This window comes from Callorhinchus milii, unplaced genomic scaffold (assembly GCF_018977255.1).
Source record: "Callorhinchus milii isolate IMCB2004 unplaced genomic scaffold, IMCB_Cmil_1.0 Scaffold23, whole genome shotgun sequence".
NCBI classification, from domain to species: domain Eukaryota; kingdom Metazoa; phylum Chordata; class Chondrichthyes; order Chimaeriformes; family Callorhinchidae; genus Callorhinchus; species Callorhinchus milii.
In genome coordinates, this window is record NW_024704764.1 from 3,761,046 (window position 1) to 3,780,439 (window position 19,394).

A 19,394-nucleotide genomic window follows, 5' to 3' on the forward strand; every position below is an offset into this window, starting at 1 on the left:
AGATCACATTGCTTCATCTCTGCTTAACTCTGAGCTGATGAAAACTTCAGGAAATTAAATAATAGATTTGACCCGACAATAAAAGAGCAGAAGATCAGGCCAAGCCAACACAATGGGCTGATTTCTATACCTTAGAATGGGCCTTCATTTTATTACAGATCATAAAGAAAGTCAGGTAAACACTGCAGCTAAATGAAAGACTGTAGCTCCAAGAAATGTTCAGAACAATAGGTAGCTATTCCACAACCATTAACTATTGGTGCCATTGCAAGGGATATTAATGTGTAACCTATATACTTCATACAGGAGAGTGACTGACACAGGTGGAGCTCAGCAAGTGATAGTACCTTCAGGATGGAAGGAGAAAGGTGGTGAATAATTTTTTTTGTTTGTTTTGTCTAATAATTGTAAAGATCACATTGTGATCACACGTGTCTGACACGTACGGAAACCTATCACCATGCTAAAGAGTCTCCAAACCAAGCTGAGAATTCCTTGCATCCCACCTACATGGCAATCCTAGAGATAGATTGTTGGAATGGAATGGCATGCGCACTCTCTCCCTGGAGGGATGCCCTCCTGCTTACCTAATTCCACAAAGTATAGGGGTGGGTTAGCAGGAGTTTAGGCTTGGGGAACCCAGCGTGTGTGTTGGAGTAACTGCTGGAATCTAGCCAGCTGAAACCACACAGCTTGCCACTGATATTGATGTCCAGCAAGCTTTCCCTCTGCTTGTCCAGTAAGGAACACCCTACCTGTTAGGGCTTTAGCTGCAGGGTTAACAGGAGCTGAGTGGGAAGATTCCCTGCCCCCAGTGACTGGTCGACCCTTCTAGATCCTGCCGATGAGCCAGGCTGGGCTGTGCTGTCATCAGCAGTGAGTGCCCTGGAATACTGCGGACCCGCCTGGCTCAGGAAGCGGACTAGAGATGGTCGCAGAGGGCTGGCTCCATTCCAATATTCCATTGTCAGCGATGTTATCTTGGAGCCACTTCAGCTCCAAGTAGACCCTGCTTATCTCCCGCCCAAGCAGGATAGTCACTAGTTCATTGTTCCGACATCTGACAAGCCCAGGTTTGGGCCCTGACTAGGTGCATGGTAGGTACCAGGAACTCCCTGTGAGCTTCCTGGTGGGCAACACAACTCAGTATGAAATGCGCGAGAACATTGTCACTATCTTCCTGTCCGCAGCTCAGGTTCACATCCCTTCCTATCGGGTGACGGTTCCACCAGTTGGAGGAGTGGAGTTTAAGCAGCAGCTCCTGGCCTCTCTGCAGCCAATCAAGGTGGATTCCAGGCGCTGGACATACGAACATATGTCACAAACCCGGACTCCAGGACCAAGTCCACCTTCCAGCAGCTGCCACCCCAGGCCTCAGTTTCCTCAGAAAAAACTTGCAAGGGATATTAAAACCAATAGTAAAAGCTTTTATAAATATATTAAGAGAAAGAATGGTCAAGGGGATATGGGTCCATTAAAGACAGATGTAGGTGAGACTATAACGGAAAATAAGGAAATGGCTGACTTGTTAAATAAATACTTTGCTATTGTTTTTACAGTAGAGGGTGAGGTCAAAATACCAGCCGTACAGGGGAATCTAACAATATCAAAGTGAAATGCTTAATAAAATTAATATAAATAAAATATATTGGAAATGGGAGAAAATAATGAGACTCAAGATAGACAAATCTCCAGGATCTGATAGTTTCCACCCCAGGGTGTTAAAGGAAATAGGAGATGCAGTCGTCATAATTTTCCAAAGCTCACTAGATTCGAGAATTGTGGCCTTAGATTGGAAAATTGTGAATATCATCCCTTTATTTAAGAAGGGAGGGAGGGGAAACCAGGGAACTGCAGACCTGTTCGCTTAACGTCAGTTGTAGGAAAAATACTTGAATCCATCATCAGGGATACAGTGACTGAAAACTTGAACAGGTATGAACTAATCAAAGAGAGTCAGCATGGGTTTGTGAAGGACAGGTCATGTCTGATTAATCTAATGGAATTTTTTTGAGCAAGTCATTAAAATAGTAGATAAGAAAGTGTCTATGGATGTTGTTTATATGCACTTCCAGAAGGCATTTGATAAGGTTCTGCACAAAAGATTATTGGCAAAAATGGAAGTGCATGGAGTCAGTGGTAATCTTGTGACAAGGTTTGGAAATTGGTTGGGAGGCAGGAAACAGAGGGTAGGGATAAAAGGGAGTGTTCTCTGATTGGTGGGATGTGACAAGTGGTGTCACCCAGGGGTCTGCACTGGGACCTCAAATGGAGCTCAGCTTTTCATTTATAAAGGAATAGAAAGTTTTATATCCAAGTTTGCAGACGATGCTAAACCAGGAGGCTCAGTAAATTTTGTAAATGGGAGTAAGAAATTACAAAGGGACTTAGACAGATTAAATGAGTGAGCAAAGCTGTGGCAGATGGAGTTTAATGTAGGGAAGTACAAGGTCATCCACTATGGATCAAAAAAAGATAAAGCAGAATATTTGTTTAATGGGGAGAAACTAAGAACTGGAGAGGAGCAAAGAGATTTAGGTGTCCATATCCACAAATCACTGAAAACTAGTTCCCAGGTGCAAAAAGTAATCAAAGAGGCAAATGGAATGTTGGCCTTTATCTCAAGGGGCCTGGAATATAAAGGGGAACAAATGATGCTTCAACTGTATACAACAACAACAACAAAATTACATATGTATAGTCCCTTTCACCTCGGAAGGATGTCCCAAGGTCCTGTGCAGTCAATGTTTCAGACCAGAGTTTGAGGGTTGGGATTGGGGATGGTGGAGGCCAGGGGGGGAGGAGGGTGATTGAAGGAGAAGGATCTTGAGATGAGTCTTGAAGGAGGCAAGGGAGGGGTAAGGTAGAAGGACTGTGGGATGGAGTACCAGAGGGTGGAGGCAGAGTGGCTGAAGGTCCGCCCGCCAATGGTGGGGTGGGCGAAGCAGGGGATGTCAAGCAGGCCAGAGCTCGCTGAGCGTAGGGAGAGGGCAGGTTGGTAGGAGGTCACAGAGGCAGGTGGGAGCAAGATCATGGAGTGCTTTGAAGGTGAGGACCAGATTCTTGAACTGTATTTTCTGCGTGATGGGAAGCCAATGGAGTCAGGCGAGGATGGGGCTGATAAGTTCGTGGAGCCTGGTGCGGAAGAGGACATGGGCTGCAGAGTTCTGGATGATCTGCAGCCTATGGAGGGAGGAGTTGGGGAGGCCGACAAGCAGGGAGTTTGCATTGTCAAGCCTGGATGTTATGAATGTGTGTATGAGGGGCTCGGCAGCCTGCGGTGAGAGACGGTGGCGGAGCCAGGTAATGTTACAGAGGTGGGGGAAGGCAGAGCGGTTCATGGCATGGATGTGGGGTAGAAAGGATAATTGTGGGTTAAAAAGATGCCAAGGTTCTGGCCTGGCTTGGTAAGGTGGAGTGAGCAACCATGGATGGTGATGCTGTCAGCGTCTGAGGTGTGGCGGTGCTGATGGGAGCCAATCAAGAGAGCCTCGGTCTTTTTGACATTCAACTGAAGAAAGTTAAGTCTCATCCAGGACTTGATGTCTGACAGACATTCTGTGAGGACAGCAGTGGGTCCTGGAGTCAAGGGTGGAGGCAGAGAGGTGGAGATGGGTGTCATCCGCATACATGTGGAAGCTGACTCTGTGTCTGCAGATGATGTCACCAAGAAGGAGCATATAGATATTGAAGAGGAGGGGACCCAGGACAGAGCTCTGAGGAACTCCACGAGATGGCGAGGGGATTAGAGGAGAAATCATTTGTGGAGATGAAGTGAAGACGGTGTGAAAGGTACGATCTGAACAATTCAAGGACAAAACCATGAAGACTGAGGTTGAGAGGAGAGGCGATGGAGGAGGATAAAGTAGTGAACCGTGTCGAAGGCAGCAGAGAGGTCAAGGAGGACGAGGTGGCAGATGGAGCCCTGGTCGCAGATGGACAGAATGTCATTTGTCAAAGCTGTTTCTGTGCTGTGGGCGGTACGTAACCCCAATTGGAGGAGTTCATGAAGGGAGTGGCAGAAGAGGAAGGAGCGAAGCTGGGAAGCAACGACTCATTCCAGGACCTTGGAATGGAAAGGGAGGTTGGAGATGGGGCAGCAGTTTCAGAGCAGGGATGGGTACAGGGAGGATTTTTAAAGATAGGAGGATTAGGAACATACAGGAAAATGATAATATAACTTTAGCCATGCTTATGGAGCACATGTTATGCAAACTAAAAGAATGAAAAGACAGAATGTGAGGATAATTTACCAAAACTCTCACGTAATCTGCGGTATGTTACCTTACAGGATTGCTGAAGTGTAGAAGAACAAGGATCGACGTACACGAAGCGCCACCATCTCTCATGGAGGAAGGATTGGATCACCTTTTGAATCCAAACTACACGTCCCTGGTTGTATGTGTGATACTAATAGCTTATCAATATCACTTTGATTGTAATAAAACACTGACTTCATTCTGAGGAATGCTGGTTAGCCTCATTGTATTGCATCGTGAGGAACTTATATACTTACAGCGTTGCCTGAGGACATTGTCCAGACTCAGTAAGTCCACTGTCAACCCTTACATGGTCCCTGGAGCTGGAATACACATTCCAGATAAAATCCAGGATTTGGCCATGTACTCCCATGTCTCCAGTTTCATCATGAGGGCCTTATGAGGCACTAGGTTGAAAGCTTTTCAGAAGTTGACGAAGGCACCACAGACATGCTTCCTCAGTCTTATGGCAATCTACAATCTCATAAAGAACAACCTGTCCCACATATTCCTCACGAGAACGGAAGCTCGCCTGTTCCTTCCTGATCAAATCTTGAGCCTCGAATGCCTGTGATATACATGCAGTGACTACCCAAAGCACCACTTTAAGAGCTACTGATATCAACGCGATCGTTCTGTAGTTATCGGTTTCACTCGGGTCACCCTTCTTGTGGATAGAAACCACAATTGCACTCTGGAACACTGACTGGGTGCGTGCTTCAGGGAGAATCCTGTTGACCAGTGACAGGAGGGCAGCTCCAAGGCGAGTCAGAGGTTCCTGGCTTGGACCTGCAAGATCCTCACTGTTCTCCATTGCAGATAACATAAAGTAGTTTTCACTTACTGGATTTAATGTGGTGACAAATGTAATTTCCTGGTCCTTTGAGCCCACGCTTTGAATCATCCCAGAAAACTGCAGCATGAAAAAATTCCAATTAGTCCTGGGAATTTCTAGTCCTTAACATCAAAACTAAACCCTTGGCCCAGAGAGAGCAGCATTTCATTTATTTTTAACACTTTTATTGAGCGACCTGGATGCAGGAAAGGCCCGTTACATCGGGTACAAGTTGGGATAACTCAAAAAGGGTTGCGACTGAACATGTATGAATAGAGCTCCAGGGGTGAACTCCGGGGGTGAGTATTTAGGTGATGGGAATCAGGCACAATGCATGCTGATTTACCCAATAAAAAAGTTTCTTTAAACAGTGATTTCTGCACCATATATTGTGGCTGGTGTCAGGGGTGTGAAATAACTACAAGATGCTTGAAAGGGAAAAAAAGTAGAAAGAAACATGAGGCCAAAAAAAAGAAAAATGGAATCAACCGTTGTAACGATCTGAGACCTGTGAATCCAGCAAAGACTCTGGAAGTGCTGCACGGGAGCAATGGGAAACAAGTCATGTGCATGGATAGTTTTAGTGGTTCATCAACAGGTTAGATAGTTACATTTAATACAGACATATGGGAAGGTTCGATGCAGTTTAGATGCTCATTTAAGATATTTTCAAGGCTCAGAGTCAGCCAAGCAGATTTCAGAAAGATGTAAAACCAATAGAGTAGTGATAATAGGGGACTTCAATTATCCTAACATAGACTGGGGGAAAACAGTTTAAAGGGCAAGGAAGGGGAAGGATTCCTGAAATGTGAGCAGGATAACTTTCTAGATTAGTACGTTTCCAGCCCAACGAGGAAGGAAGCAGTGCTGGATCTAGTTCTGGGCAATGAAGAGGGTTAACTGGAATGTGTTGCAGTGGGAAAGCATCTGGACAACAGTAATCGCATCATTAGGTTAGAGTACTTATCGAAAAGGGCAAGAAACAATCAAAGGTGAAGACACTCAACTGGAAAGGGGCTAATTTCAGTGAGTTGAATAGGGTCTAACCAAGGTGGACTGGAAAGAAAGATTGGTAGGTAGAACGCTAAACGAGCAATGGAAAGCCTTCAAGGAGGAGATAGTTCGGAGACAGAACAAATACATTCCCACAAAGGGGAAAGGTAAGGCATCCCTGGATGACTAAATAAATTGGGATTAAAATGAAACTAAAAAAGGAGGCTTATGATAAATGTCAGGTCCAAAATACAGAAGATAATCAAATAGAATATAGAAAGTACAGAGGAGAACTGAAAACGGAACTAAAAAGGGGCAAAGAGATTGTACGAGAAAAGATTAGTGGGTAACATAAAAGGAACCCTAAGGTATTTTATAAGCATATAAAGAATAAAAGCAAAACACAGAATTCTGCAGATGCTAGAAATCTGAAACAAAAACAGAGAGAGCTGGGAAAACTCAGCAGGTCAGGCAGCATCTATGGAGAAAGTAAAGTGAGTCAACGTTTTGAGTTCACTACCCTTCAACAGCTCTGACAAACTGATGAAGGGTCGAGGACTTGAAACGTTACCTCACTTTCCTTTCTCCATAGATGCTGCCTGACCTGCTGAGTTTTCCCAGCTCTCTCTGTTTTTGTTAAAGAATAAAAGGTTAGTCAAAGGTAGGGTGGGTCCAATTAGGGACCAAAGAGGAAATCTTCTTGTGGAGACATGGTTTTCCATGGTTGACGTACTGAATGAGTGCTTTGCATCTGTCTTCATAAAAGAAGGGAATGCAGCCAATGCCACAGTGAATATTGGATAAGAGAAGAATAAACCAAGAGGAGGTACTAAAAAAAGGTTGTTGGTGCTCAAGGTAGATAAGTCACCCAGTCCAGACGGGATGCGTCCTAGGTTACTGAGGGAAGTAAGGGTGGAAATAATGGAGGCTCTGTCCACAATCTTTCAATCCTCCTTGGATACCGGAGTGGTGCCAGAGAACTGGAGGGTTGCAAATGTTATTCCCCTGTACAAAAAGGGGCAGAAGGATAAACCCGGAAACTTCAGGCCAGTTAGCCTAACCTCAGTCGTGGGGAAACATCTAGAGATGATAATTTGGGACAAAATAAATTTTCACTGAGAAAAATATGGGTTAATAAAGTACAGCCAACATGGGTTTGTTAAAGGCAAATCATGTCTAACAAACCTGATAGAGTTTTTTGATGAATAACGGAGAGGGTGGAAAAGGTAGAACAGTTGATGTAGTTTATATGGATTTTGAAAAGGCGTTTGATAAAGTGCCACATAATAGACTTGTAAGCAAAAGAAGCCCACTGTATTAAAGGGACAGTGGCAGCATGGATACAGAACTGGATGGGAGACAGAAAGCAGAGTGCCCTGAGGAACGCCACATGAGACGGTGCAGGAGCAGGAAAAGAAGCCGTTGGCAGGTATGAAATGGAGATGATGGGAAAGCTAATTAAAACAGGCAAGGACAGAACTGTGAAGGTGGAACAGAGAGGAAAGGTGGGGGAGAAGACTAGAATGGTCAACAATGTCAAAGGCAACAGAGAGAGAGAGACCTGATCACAAATACAGAGAATGGCATTTGTGAACGTGTATAAATAGAGAACCAGGGGACGAACACAGGTGGGGATGGGGGAACATAGTGAGGTAATTGGAACAGATATGTCTATCATGGAATCATAGAATCACACAGCACAGAAGGAGGCCATTTGGCCCATCGTACCTGTGTCGGCATTTTGAAAAGAGCTATCCAATTCAACCCCACTCCCCCGCTCTCTCCCCACAGCCCTGATCAACCCCACTCCCCCGCTCTCTCCCCACAGCCCTGATCAACCCCACTCCCCCGCTCTCTCCCCATAGCCCTGCAAACGTGTCCTCCCCAAATAATTATCTAATCTAATTAATTATCTAATTAGAGGACAAGTTTATGCTGATCTGTGCTGATTTATCAATTTGTTCAATAAAAGAGTTTCTTCAAACAGTGATTTCTGCTCCAAATGGAACAGGCCAAGACCCATAACACAGGACATCAGGTTGAAAATAATGGGAAAGAAGATGAGGTAAATGATCAGCAACAGGTTTATCAGCTCTCAATTGTGATACTAACAGTTCCTGGAAACCACACATAACATTCATTCACTTTGGAACTGAAGCAGGGTGGTTGCAGAAGTTAATACCCCTTTCAAGTCGCTGGACGAATTTAACAGATCCTTGATCAATACCAATCATTAATTTTAGCACTGACTGTTGCAACTCTAATAAAGTGCAATCTCTGGTTCCTCTAATTGTAAAATCTTTACCCTCGGTTCATCCTCATCGTCTTCATCAATCAGGGTGTCATCACATGTTACAATTTCTTCCTTCTCTGCTGCCTCTGTGTCTGGTGTGATTGACAGATGTTGAATAACTCCCTGGAGCAAAAACAAAATATGCGGAGGCTGATTAAAACAGGAGATAAATACAAGATATTTCCATCAAGGAGTCACTTTCAGACAACAGGGAAACATTTCAATCTTTAGTATCAACTTTGAAGTTTCTTTTCTTCAAAGTCTGAATTTTAAGAGTGTACTAGCTACTGAATAAGGGGAGTTTTCCCAAAGGCCAGGACTTTTGTTGGCATGAAAACAGAGAAGGTTCAGGGAGAGGAAATCTAAAACAACAATTTCCATTTATATAGTGCCCTCACGCAGGATAGGGTCTCGGAGCACTGTACAGTGGCGGTATTCAAAGCCGAACCAGGGGTGGGGGGGGGTGGTTAACCATGGGTGAACATATCTTGCCCACGAAATATACAATCAATTCACTTTATAATTAAAAAAACCTTGCATTTGATATAGTGCCTTATCATATCTTTGAGACATCTCAAAGCGCTTCACAGAATATACTTTAAAGTGAATTGACTTTATACTTTGAAGCCCTTTGAGACGAAGATGTTGATAAGGCGCTATATCAAATGCAAGGATTATTATTATTATATGGTCGAAGAGGAAGGTCTTTAGGTGGGATTTAGAGAGAGATAAAGGGATGTTGAGGCGGTGGGGCAAAGACTGATGGAGGAGGTTGTCGGAAGCAAAGGGATTGAAGCAGGGAGTTTCAGAGATTAGAGGCGTGGTGGCTGAAAGCACGGCCGCAGATGCTGGAGGTTGGGGAATGCGTTAGCTGAATGACAGGGCAGGCAGAAGAAATCTAATAAAGGTTTTCAAATATTAATGATTTTGAGAGTGCAAATGGAGAGAGACGGTTTGCACTGATTGGTGAGTCAGTGGACCTCAGACTCCAGCCCAACATAAAAAGTTCTTATCTCCCAAGGTGTGAGTCACACAATACAATGCACTCAAACACATTAGAATCAATTCAGATAGAGAATTGCTATTCTGACATTAAATTGTCCAGCGAAAATAGTTTTATAAAGTAAAGCATTGGACATGTTGGAGCTAACCTTAAGCATCACCACAATAATTTCACTAACCCATGTTGCCAATGAAACTTTTTATTGACTGTTTAACATGTACCACAATCTAGGGATCCTAAATATTTTCCAGAATTTAAATTTCCATTTCTTCAAAACCAAAACATCGAGATACTGAGATCTTTGTTGTTGTCTACTGGACACTGCAGATAATTTAGTTTGTAAAATCTGAACCTTTTTGACTTCATACAATTTGCAAAGCTAAATATCGATTTAAATTTTTTTTATAACATTTTATAATCCTTTACCATGCTGCTATTGCTACCGGCTTCAACATATTATTCTCTCATTTCTTTCTCTTTACGTTTTCTGTCAAACTCAAAGGATTCATTCTAGCTCTTATTTCTCCTCCAAAAACCTTCTTTTGTTTTTATTTCTCCATCCCCCTCCAGTCACTGTACTTGTTGGCGGTTAATACAGCTTCTAAAGAAAACTGGTCTGATTTTCACTGAAAAACACAGTAGTAAATGGCCTGACTTTTCAGTCAAATCCAAGATCAAAATGTAAAGGTTGCCATTTTGCAATATGTCAGAGCAATCTTTGAAATGGAAAATAATATGAGATCTGGAAGCCGGCACCAGGTGTGTCAGCCTGGCTCAGTGGTAGCATCTCACCTCTGAGTCAGAAGGTTGTGGTTTCAAGTCCCACATCAGGACTTGGAATCACACAGTCTAAGCCAGGGAGGACCAACCTTTTGGCTGCTGACGGCCAGGTAACCTACTTGAGAAATGTCATGGGCCATCGAGGAGTTTCCCACTGGGGAAAGAGAGAGATTTCTGTGAGGAAACTGTCCGGCACATCACTCGGTGTCTGTGCTCGGGTCGCCCCCCCAACACCCCACGGCGGCCGAGGGAGGTTTCAATCATCAGTCCTGACAGTGAACCACGAAACACTCCCCTCACGTCTCCTCTCTCTCTCTGCTCATTTTCTCACTCTCTTTGTTTCTTTATCTCCCTTCTCTCCCCCTCCCCTTTATGCTCTCTCTCTTTCTCTCTCTCACACAGTCACTCTTCTCTCTCACACTCTATCCTCCCTCTCTCGATCACTTTCTCTCCCTCTCTCTCACACTCTCTCTCTCTCTCTCTCACACATTCTCAATTACTCTCCCTCACTCCCTCTCTCTTTGTCGTCACACACTCTCTCTCACTACCCCTTCCTCCCACACATACTCTCCCCACTCAGACAGTCTCTCCCACATTGTCTCTCGCGCCCCTCTCTGGTAAGCGCTTTCTCACACACTCTCTCACCTCTCACTCACACTCTCTCCTTCTCTCACTCAATCACTCTCTCTCCCCCCTCTTTCTCTCAATCAGTCTCACTATCTGCAGCGGCAGGAGCCGGAGTGGGGTAAGGAGATACGCTTGCCTTTCCCTCAGCTTGGGTACACAGTGCAGCAATTTCCATTCCCCCTTCCCCTCTCTCTCTCTCACACACACACAAACACACGCTCTCTCTCGCTGCTTCCTCCCAACCGCCGGCTCCTGCATCGGGAAGGGAGGGAGCAGGCGGCCGGAAATTAGAATTCGCCTTGGGCCGGATGAAATAAAAGATGAGATAAAAACAGTAGCGAGGAAGGATTTTAAATCAGAAAATCAGGATGTAGAGTCAGTATGGGTGGAGGTAAGAAACAAGGGGCAGAAAACACTAGTGGGAGTAGTTTATAAACCCCCAAACAGCAGTTACAGTATTGGGCAGGATATTAATCAGGAAAATAGAGGAGCGTGTAGCAAGGGGAATACACTAACAGTGGGTGATTTCAATCTTCATTTAGACTGGGAAAAACCACATTGGCAAAAGTAAATTAGAGGATGAGTTTATAGAATGCACTAGAGATAGTTTTCTAGACCAGTATGCTGAGGAACCAACCAGGGAACAGGCTATCCTAGATCTTATTTTGTGTAATGATATAGGTCTAATCGGCAATCTGGAAGTTAAGGCTCCTTTAGGACAGAGTAACCATAACATGATGGAATTTAACATTAAGTTAGAGAGTGATGTCGTTGAATCCGAAGTAAGGATCTTAAATTTAAATAAAGCCAACTTTGCAGGTATGAGAGAAGATTTATCTAAAATAGACTGGGAAATGATATTAAAAAATATGACGGAAGACCAGCAATGGCAAACGTTTAAAGATATAATTCCCAGCGATCACATGTTCCCTTAAAAAATAAAAATGCCACAGGAAAGTGATTCAACCTTGGCTAACTAGAGAAGTTAGGGAAAGTATAAAATTAAAAGAAGAGGCCTATAATACTGCCAAAAAGAGCAGTAAACCTGAGGGAGGGCTTTAGAGAACAGCAAAGGAAAACCAAGAAACTGAGGGAGAAAATGGAATATCGGAGTAAACTAGCTAGGAACATAAAGACAGACTGTAAGAGTTTTTACAAGTACATAAAGAGAAAGAGACTATCAAAAGTGAATGTGGGTCCATTGCAGGCAGAGACAGGAGAAATTATAACGGGGAATAAAGAAATGGCAGAGTCATTAAACAAATATTTTGCTTCTGTCTTCACGTTAGAGGACACTAAAAACTTACCAAAAATAATGTTAGTGGATAATGTTAGTGAGGAACTTAAAGAAAGGAACATCAGTAAAACAATAGTGCTAGAGAAATTGGTAGGATTAAAAACAGATAAATCCCCTGGACCTGGTGGTCTGCATCCTAGGGTTTTAAAAGAGGTGGCTACAGAGATAGTGGATGCTTTGCTTTTGATCTTCCAAAATTCCTTGGATTCTGAAACAGTTCCCATTGATTGGAAAATCGCAAATGTAATGCCGATACTTAAGAAGGGTGGGAGAGAGAAGATGGGGAACTATGGACCAGTCAGTCTGACATTGGTGTAGGGAAAATTCTAGCGTTCTTAATTAGGGACGTCGTCATGGGGTACTGAGTCAACATGGCTTTATGAAAGGGAAATCATGTTTAACGAATCTTTTAGAGTTTTTTGAGGATGTAACTAGCAGGTTAGATAGGGGGGAACCAGTAGATGTGGTGTATTTGGATTTCCAGAAGGCATTGGACTAGGTGCCACATAAAAGGCTATTGCATCAGATTAGAGCTCATGGAATTAAAGGTAATATATTAGCGTGGATTGGAAAGTGGCTAACAGGACGAAAACAGAGAGTAGGGATGAACGGGGCCTTCTCAGATTGGCAGGATGTGGCTCCCTCCCTTCCCTCCCCTCACCCTGACCATTTCCCCCCTGCTCGGGTCCTGACCCAACTGTACAGCGCCGTGGGACGTCCTCCCGACGTGAAAGGCGCTCTATAAATGGAATCTTGTTGTTGTTGTTGTTGTAGTGGAGTGCCACAAGGATCAATGCTTGGGCCTCAATTATTTACAGTCTATATCAAGGATTTAGATGAGGAAATAGAACTTAGCATATCTAAATTCGCGGACGATACGAAGATAAGTGAGAGAGTAAGCAGTGAGGATGATACACGAAGAATCCAAAGGAAAATAGACAGACTAGGTTAGTGGGCAAGAAGGTAGACAGAAAGGTCAGTCGAGGGTCAAACAAGACACCAAGATTCTGGACTGGCTAAGCAAGGTGGAGTGAGCAACCATGGATGATGATCCTGTCAGTGCCTGAGATGAGGAGGCGCTGACAGGAGCCAATCAGGAGTGCCTTGGTCTTGGCGTTCAACTGAAGAAAGTTAGCTCTCATCCAGGACTTCATGTCTCACAGACATTCTGTCAGAACAGCAGTGGATCCTGGAGTCAATGGTGGAGGCAGAGAGGTAGAGTTGGGTGACATCCACATACGTGTGGAAGTTGACCCCATGTCTGCGGATGACATCACCAAGAAATATCAAATACAAGGATTATTATTACTATCTATTGGAAAATAAGAACTCACAGTGTACTTGTCTCCGTTGACTCCTCCAGCTTTGGCAATGAATAAATTGGAATTTGATTTAAACATCAGCGGGTCGGATACTCTCTTGAATGAAAGTCGCTGTGGCCTCTGACACTGTAAGTAAAGAGTGACCATGTTCCCCTCAACACTGAGTCCAAACCTTGTCCATTGGTTGATCCTGGCCGGCACGCTGAAGGAAGTCACTTTATTGGAGATCTCGGAGTCAGACGGTGTGTAGTAAAAGTTGATCATCTGGATGTTGTCCTCCACTGGAGACAGCTTAACCCCAAGGTTAATGACCTCATGAGGAGCACCCATGAGAGCAAAGATAAACCCACCATTCAGATTGGTCTGTTTCAGTGTGGCTAGAATAGAAAAATCTTTGTAAAAATATTTTGGAAAGAGTGGCTGAGCTGGGATGACACTGGGGCTGATTGAGTGAAAATCAAGGGCCATTCCTCCATTCAGGCCTTCAATCAGGGGTATCTCCGGAGAAGTTTCTGAAACTAGTTGCAGCAGATTGATGTCCTTCAGTGATTCTTCCTCTGGAAGACAATCAGTGTTCAGTGATCATTTGTAACTCTAGACGCCTGCCCCTGAGAATGGTAACTCATCACAACACAAGTGAAAAATAATAAATGTAATACAAATAATTAATAACAAAACATAATAATAATAAAAAAAATCACAAGTTGAATTTCAACCCAGGACGTTTGCTCTGTGAGTCGAGTCAGGCTTGATGAGCGAGATGCCCTCCTTCTATGCTGGAAACTCTATGTTTCTATGACTACCTATCAGTATCTGAGCACACCTGTTCAGCCGATTGGCAAGTTTTGGTTCCGCTGAGGGGCACTGTGTGAATTTTCACTTGTACAATAGCTTTCACGTCTTGAAGTGTGTCACAAGAACATCGGATCAAGTAGTAAGATGGGAGCGGGTGTTATGGGGACAAATTAGTTCAATCGGGAATGAGAGAATTGGGCGGCAATTTTATTTCTGGTTTAACACCATTATTTCTGTCTCAGCTTGTGTCCAAACTGATACACATTCACTCCTTACATTTGTATTGTTGGTGGGATTGGCTCCAGTTCTGGACCACAATTCTCATTAAGTTTCCATAAGGGACATTAATTATCAAATGTTTAAACCCATTGCGTAGATAATCAATCCTTCAGATGAGACAATCCAAGGTCCTGTTCTCGTGGTTCAAATTATTTTGGATAAGACCAAGGAATCCGCCTTGTGTCCTGGCTAATACTTGTTACTCATTCAGTCAGCAAAAAATATTAATAAGGCATCGACCTACTGTTGTTTGTGGAAAGTTGCTGGCACAGATAATCTGTGGCGTTTGCCTACATAGCAACAGTTCAAAGTAAATGATTATGTGAAACACTTTGAGATATTATAACATCATAAAGTCATATCAAAAGAAACCATAATCCCTAAGCATTATTAATCCATAGCCACAGTCTAAACATAGTTGATCTATAGTTCAGTGGAACCTCATAAACCCTGTCACTCCAGAGACTGGGCAAAAGTGGCCCACTTAGTGAGGTGACCTGAGAACTGTGAACAAAACACAAAATGTTGCAGATGCTGGAAATCTGAAACAAAAACAGAGAGAGCTGGGAAAACTCAGCAAGTCAGGCAGCATCTATGGAGAAAGGAAAGTGAGTCAACGTTTTCACCACACTTTCCCTTCATCAGAACTGGGGCATGTTGGGAGGGAGAGGTTTTTAAGAACAAGTTGAGAGGGGGAGGCAGGACAAGGAAGAGAAAGAAGACAAAAAAAGAAGACAAAGGAGAGAATGTGTTAGTTGATGGGTTAAAGAGGTGATAGTGGCGTAAAAGAGGTGATAGAGGCGTAAAACAAAAGGGGGGTTGGGTTGAAACAAAACTGGGGAGAAGTGTTAATAGTGCAGAACAGGCAACACACCAGAGAGAGGCAGAGTGTCTGCGGTGATGATGGCAATGATAACAGAAGATAACTCTTCTGGTAACAGAAAGAGGGGGAGGGGGGGGAAGGTGAGCTGTTATGGTCTGAAGAAACAGACCACGCCCTGCCCCAACCCACCACAGTCTCCCTGCCCCAACCACAGTCTCCCTGCCCCACTAGTCTCCCTGTCCCACCCCACCACTGTCTCCCAGCCCCACCACAGTTTCCCACAAACAAGATTAAAAGAAAATTGTTCTATAAAGCAGCTGGGGCAAAATAACCCAAAACTAGTCTGTTTCAGTTGTAAGAGAATACAGTATTTTCACTGGATTCCAATTTGTAGCATTGGAGCCCTGTCCTGTACTGGAGTTCACTTTTCTACCCTGCCCTGTAGTAGTAATAATAATAATCCTTGCATTAGATATAGTGCCTTATCACGTCTTCCGGACGTCTCAAAGCGTTTCACACAATATACTGTAAAGTGAATTGACTGTATATTTTGTGGGCAAAACATAGCAACCAATTGCAGACAGCAGCATCCCACAAAGACTCGTGGATTGAGTGAACAAATTATTTTTATTTATTTTGAAGAAATTTTTACCTCCGGATAAGCGATCCGCCAATTGCCTAACAGCTGGCTTCCTACTCACTGCTAGGTAAACAGAGGCTTGTGGAGTAAGGAAACTTGACTCATGTTTCGCCCTGCCGGGAATCGAATTCAGGTGCTCTTGCTTGTGAGGCGAGTGCTCTCCTACCCAGTCCTGTCCTGCACTGGAGAAGCTGCTCCACAAATTCCTTAATAAGATGTGGTAATTCTAGAATTTCTAAAATCTTTTAAGCTTTCGAACGTTTCGGAAATTTGTGAATTACGCATTTCTTGATAAGAAATACCTTAACAGCATAAGTTAGACCCACTGTCCACTTGCATCACAATTGCCAATGTGGATAGAGGATGCTTCCTCTCCTATAGTCCACACTGCGCTGAAGCTTTTCAGACTCATTCTATCTGGAGCAGTGGGTGCTCTCTCCACAAAATATGCAGTCACTTCACTTCATAGTAAATCCTGTGAAGCACTTTGAAATGAAATGTCTCGACGACCTGATAAGGCCCTCCTGATCCTAATCACCAGCTCAGGTGCAGATTCCTGACTGTCCAGCACCTTTGTGGCAGGATTACAACATCTCTACTGGCTCCCCATCCCTCAGAGGATAGAGTTCAAAATCCTCATCTTCGCTTTCAAGGCCCTCCATGGCCTTGCCCCTCCCTACCACTGCAACCTGCTGACCCCATATCAACCTGTCCACTCCCTCCACTCAGCAGGCTCTGGCCTGCTCTTCAACCGAATCTTCAGCCACCCCCCCCACTGCCCTTCACCCTGCCTGATCCCAACCCTCAATTCAGGTCTGAAACATTGACTGTTTCATTGAAACCTTGGGATGTCCTCCTGAGATGAAAAGCAAAATGTAATTTTGCATTTTATTGTACAACACCTTATCAGCCCATCAAGACATCTGAAAGTTCTTCACAGGATATTCTGTAAAATGTAGTGACTATATATTTTGTGAACTAAATATGGTCGCTAGTATATGCACAGCAATTTCCCACAAACAGCCATGGAGTGACCAGCTCGCATCCAAATCCCTGACTGTCCTTGGGACGTCCTCTCAATGTGAAAAGCACTATACAAATTTAATTTTGTATCCTGATCAGATTTCCAGCCATTTGGCTGCTTTGTGGCAGGATTTCCTAACAACAACAAATTACATTTGATTCAGCCTTCAGTGAATCCCTTTGCGATTCTCTGCTTTTTACTACTCCCAGTGTATTAGCGTAAACTCTACTAATGTTCTGGGTTGAATAGGTTGCCTCCAGTAACCTGATAATTCTAATTCTATTCCATCAAATGTTCCTTTTCTTCTCATGGGCTGAGCATTTTTATGCTGACTTGGTAAAGGAGACACCCAAATCTTACCATCTGCTGGAGTCTTTTTACCAGGAACAATAGGCAACTGTGCGTCTTCGCTCTTAGCCCGAGAAGCTGACACCTCGTTGGGCTTCTTACTCACAGGAGCCACTGTGGTTTCATCCTCAGGTGAATTCCACCACCATGGACTTGCTGGTTGGAGGAGTCCGCAGAGAAGCATGAAGCTCACCGTATTAAAAACTAAAGCTGACATCTTGGTACTGAGGCTCATACAGAATTGCAATCCAACTTTGCTGTTTTTTTTTTACTCAAACAAACTATTAAAAAGCCCTCAAATAAAAGCGCAAAGTCATTTCTTCATGATACACTTCTGCTACTGGTTCTCACACTGAAGGACTGTTATCCTAAGAGGGGAATGTCTCGTTCTGAGTGCGGATTCACTCACTGAATGCTTTATCAACATGCATCCTGATAACTTGTCAAGGATGAAGACCTGGCTCCCTCCCAGCAGCAGTTTGTTGTTTTAGTGGGGCTGCTACAAGCAGAAATCATTGAGGATCTGCGACTATGGGCATCACTCTTCTGGTTATGTTTGACAATAAAATATAGCGTGAAAATTGCAAGATTCTCAAATGCTCAAATGCACTCTGTTCCTTAAATTCTCTACAGGGAATAGAATGGGCTTAGAAATAAATGAACACATATATATCATATAAAAATGATTTTTGTATTTCATATGCCAAAATGTCTCAAATATTTCATTCATTGCTGACAAGTGTAGTGACTATTTTTAAGCAAACGTGGTAGCAAATTTACGCGTAGCAAGATTCCATGCATAGCCATAAAGTAACAACCGCAACAATTTATCTGGAGGATTGTTGAGCCAGGACAATTCTTAGCCCATTTAGTGAGAAGCCACTATAACTGAAAACTGAATGTTTCTATTTAAAAGATATTTGCTCCAGGACTTTCAGTTTATTTTCTTAAATGACAATTTCCACTGTGATGGTAGACTAAACCATACTGTCCAAAAAAATCCATACAGGATCAATTGCTATCAATATCTTGTATGACAATCGACCTTTCTCCTTGTGCCTTGTGGCACCTTGTGACTTTGTGATAAATCCTTGCAAAAAAGGTCCGATAGGGACACTGGGGCTTTTTGGAAAGATTTCGTCAAAGAGATGGGGCTTAAGGCATAGAGGAAGGGGGCATTCTGGGCATAGATTTCTGGAGTTTGAGAGCAGAAATGCTGAAAGCACACCAATTATGGTAGGACAGAGTAGCCGGGGGAAGCAGGAGGTCACAAAGATAGAGTGAGGCGAAGCCATAATAAATAATGATAATAACAATAATAATCCTTATACTTGATTCAGCACCTTTCATGTCAGGAGGATGTCTCAAAGCACTTCATAGGATCTAGTGCAAGATGTAATAACCGTGTTCTGTGGGCCGCATGGAGGTATTTGAAAGTGGAGACAAGAATCTTTAATTTGATCCACTGAGGTTTGGAGAGCGAGTGGAGCTGAGGGCAGTTGGAATGATGGGCTCATGGAGTCTGGGGCAGGAAAGGACATCCCTGCAAATGCCGATTTCCGGTTGGTGCTGCTTGTGTTGGGAGTCAGGGAATCTGACAAGCAGTTTTACATTACAACAACAACAACTTGCACTTATATTACACCCTCCACGCAGGGCAGAGTCTCAGAGCGCTTGTAATTGAACTTGAAGGTGACACAGGTGTGGATGAGGGTCTCAGCAGATCGAACAAAGAGATGTGATCAATGATAACATCAGAGGACATTGGCCCTGATCTATTGATTAACTAGCAGCAATTAAAAAACACTATCTCTTCCATCCTCTGAATAGCACCAGTATGGGCGCACCTGCAGTGTGCATTGCTGAGTACTGGGTCCAAGTTAGTTAATCTCCTGAGACTGGTAAATAGTCATAGGTAAACATTTCCAAGAAGATAAAGTTCTGTGAAATGTCTCCATGATACCCAAGGTAATCAATCTTGGGAAATTCCAGGACACCAATCTACCTTTTACAATCCGGAATATTCAGCACTGACCAACTGCATTCCACACAGCACAAATTCAGCAGTACAGGGAC

General features: G+C 43.5%; 1 protein-coding gene across 1 annotated transcript in view; it reads right to left on the reverse strand.

Moving 5' to 3' along the window:
• LOC103189462 (collagen alpha-1(XVIII) chain) overlaps positions 1-17,550 on the reverse strand; it is a 68,504-nt gene extending 50,954 nt beyond the window's left edge. Inside the window, exons 1-4 of the mRNA XM_007909874.2 lie at positions 17,331-17,550; positions 13,422-13,966; positions 8,393-8,503; positions 5,104-5,172 (exon numbers count right to left, since the gene is read on the reverse strand). Coding sequence (XP_007908065.2) covers positions 5,104-5,172; positions 8,393-8,503; positions 13,422-13,966; positions 17,331-17,535 — 930 coding nt within the window. The 5' untranslated portion in view covers positions 17,536-17,550. The remainder of the gene's footprint in view (positions 1-5,103; positions 5,173-8,392; positions 8,504-13,421; positions 13,967-17,330) is intronic.
• Positions 17,551-19,394: the final 1,844 nt, after the last annotated feature.